At 68.3% G+C, this 1,338-nt stretch overlaps 1 protein-coding gene across 1 annotated transcript in view; it reads right to left on the bottom strand.

The window, feature by feature from the left end:
• Positions 1-425: 425 nt before the first annotated feature.
• LOC139240474 (SLIT-ROBO Rho GTPase-activating protein 3-like) overlaps positions 426-1,338 on the bottom strand; it is a 50,476-nt gene continuing 49,563 nt past the window's right edge. The window contains exon 19 of the mRNA XM_070869010.1: positions 426-430. Coding sequence (XP_070725111.1) covers positions 426-430 — 5 coding nt within the window. The remainder of the gene's footprint in view (positions 431-1,338) is intronic.

The raw sequence follows: 1,338 nt of genomic DNA on the forward strand, positions 1-1,338 counted from the left end.
CTGCGTGCTACCGGCGGCCGGGGACACCATCGCGAGTCTGCGTCTGCGTGGTACCGGCAGGGGGAAAAAAAAACCGTTAGCTTCTCACGCGTGCGCAGTGCTTTTTTTTTAAAGAAAAAAGAAAACCATAATTGAATTTATTTTTAAAATCCTTTCCCTCCGCGGGGTTTAAAACAAATTGAATGAGATTTTGGTGTTTGTTTTTGTGGCGTTTGTGTGTGAGAGAGAGAGAGAGAGAGGGGGGGGGGGAGCGTGCGCGTGCATGTGCGTGAGGCGTGCGTGAGCGCGCACGTCGGGTGGGGGGGGGAGCGTGCCGGGGCGCGCACGCTAGGGGGCAGTGGTTGTCAAGGGAGGAGAGATAGAGAGAGGGAGGAGACAGAGAGAGGGAAGGAGGGAGGGAAAGGAGAGGAGAGAGAGACTGTCAGTCAGTCTGCAGGCAGCAGGGAGAGAGGGAAGGAGAAGGAGAAGGAGAAAGAGAAAGGAGGAATAAAGGAGCAAAGGAGGAGCAGGTGTCTGTCTCTCACTCACCTGCAGCACAGGTAGGCTCAACTTGTCCCTCCCTCCCTCCTGGGCACCCCCCCCCCCAGACCCTGGGCACCCCCCCCCCAGACCCTGGGCACCCCCCCCCCCCCCAGACCCTGGGCACCCCCCCCCAGACCCTGGGCAACACCCCCCCCCCCCCAGACCCTGGGCAACACCCCCCCCCCCCCAGACCCTGGGCAACCCCACCCCCCCCCCAGACCCTGGGCAACCCCACCCCCCCCCCAGACCCTGGGCACTGGGCAACACCCCTCCCCCCCCCCAGACCCTGGGCAACACCCCCCCCCCCCCAGACCCAGGGCACTGCCCCCCCCCAGACCCTGGGCAACCCCACCCCCCCCCAGACCCTGGGCACTGGGCAACACCCCTCCCCCCCCCAGACCCTGGGCAACACCCCCCCCCCCCCAGACCCAGGGCACTGCCCCCCCCCAGACCCTGGGCAACCCCACCCCCCCCCAGACCCTGGGCACTGGGCAACACCCTCCCCCCCCCAGACCCTGGGCAACACCCCCCCCCCCCCAGACCCAGGGCACTGCCCCCCCCCAGACCCTGGGCAACCCCACCCCCCCCCAGACCCTGGGCACTGGGCAACACCCCTCCCCCCCCCAGACCCTGGGCACCCCCCCCCCCAGACCCCAGACCCTGGGCACCCCCCCCCACTCAGACACTGGGCACTGGGCAACACCCCCCCCCCCTCCCCAAACCCCAGACCCTGGGCACTGGGCAACACCCCCCTCCCCCCAGACCCCAGGCACCCCCCCCCCAGACCCCAGACCCTGGGCACCCCCCCCGCACCAG

The sequence above is a fragment of the Pristiophorus japonicus genome, chromosome 32 (genome assembly GCF_044704955.1).
Source record: "Pristiophorus japonicus isolate sPriJap1 chromosome 32, sPriJap1.hap1, whole genome shotgun sequence".
NCBI lineage: Eukaryota > Metazoa > Chordata > Chondrichthyes > Pristiophoridae > Pristiophorus > Pristiophorus japonicus.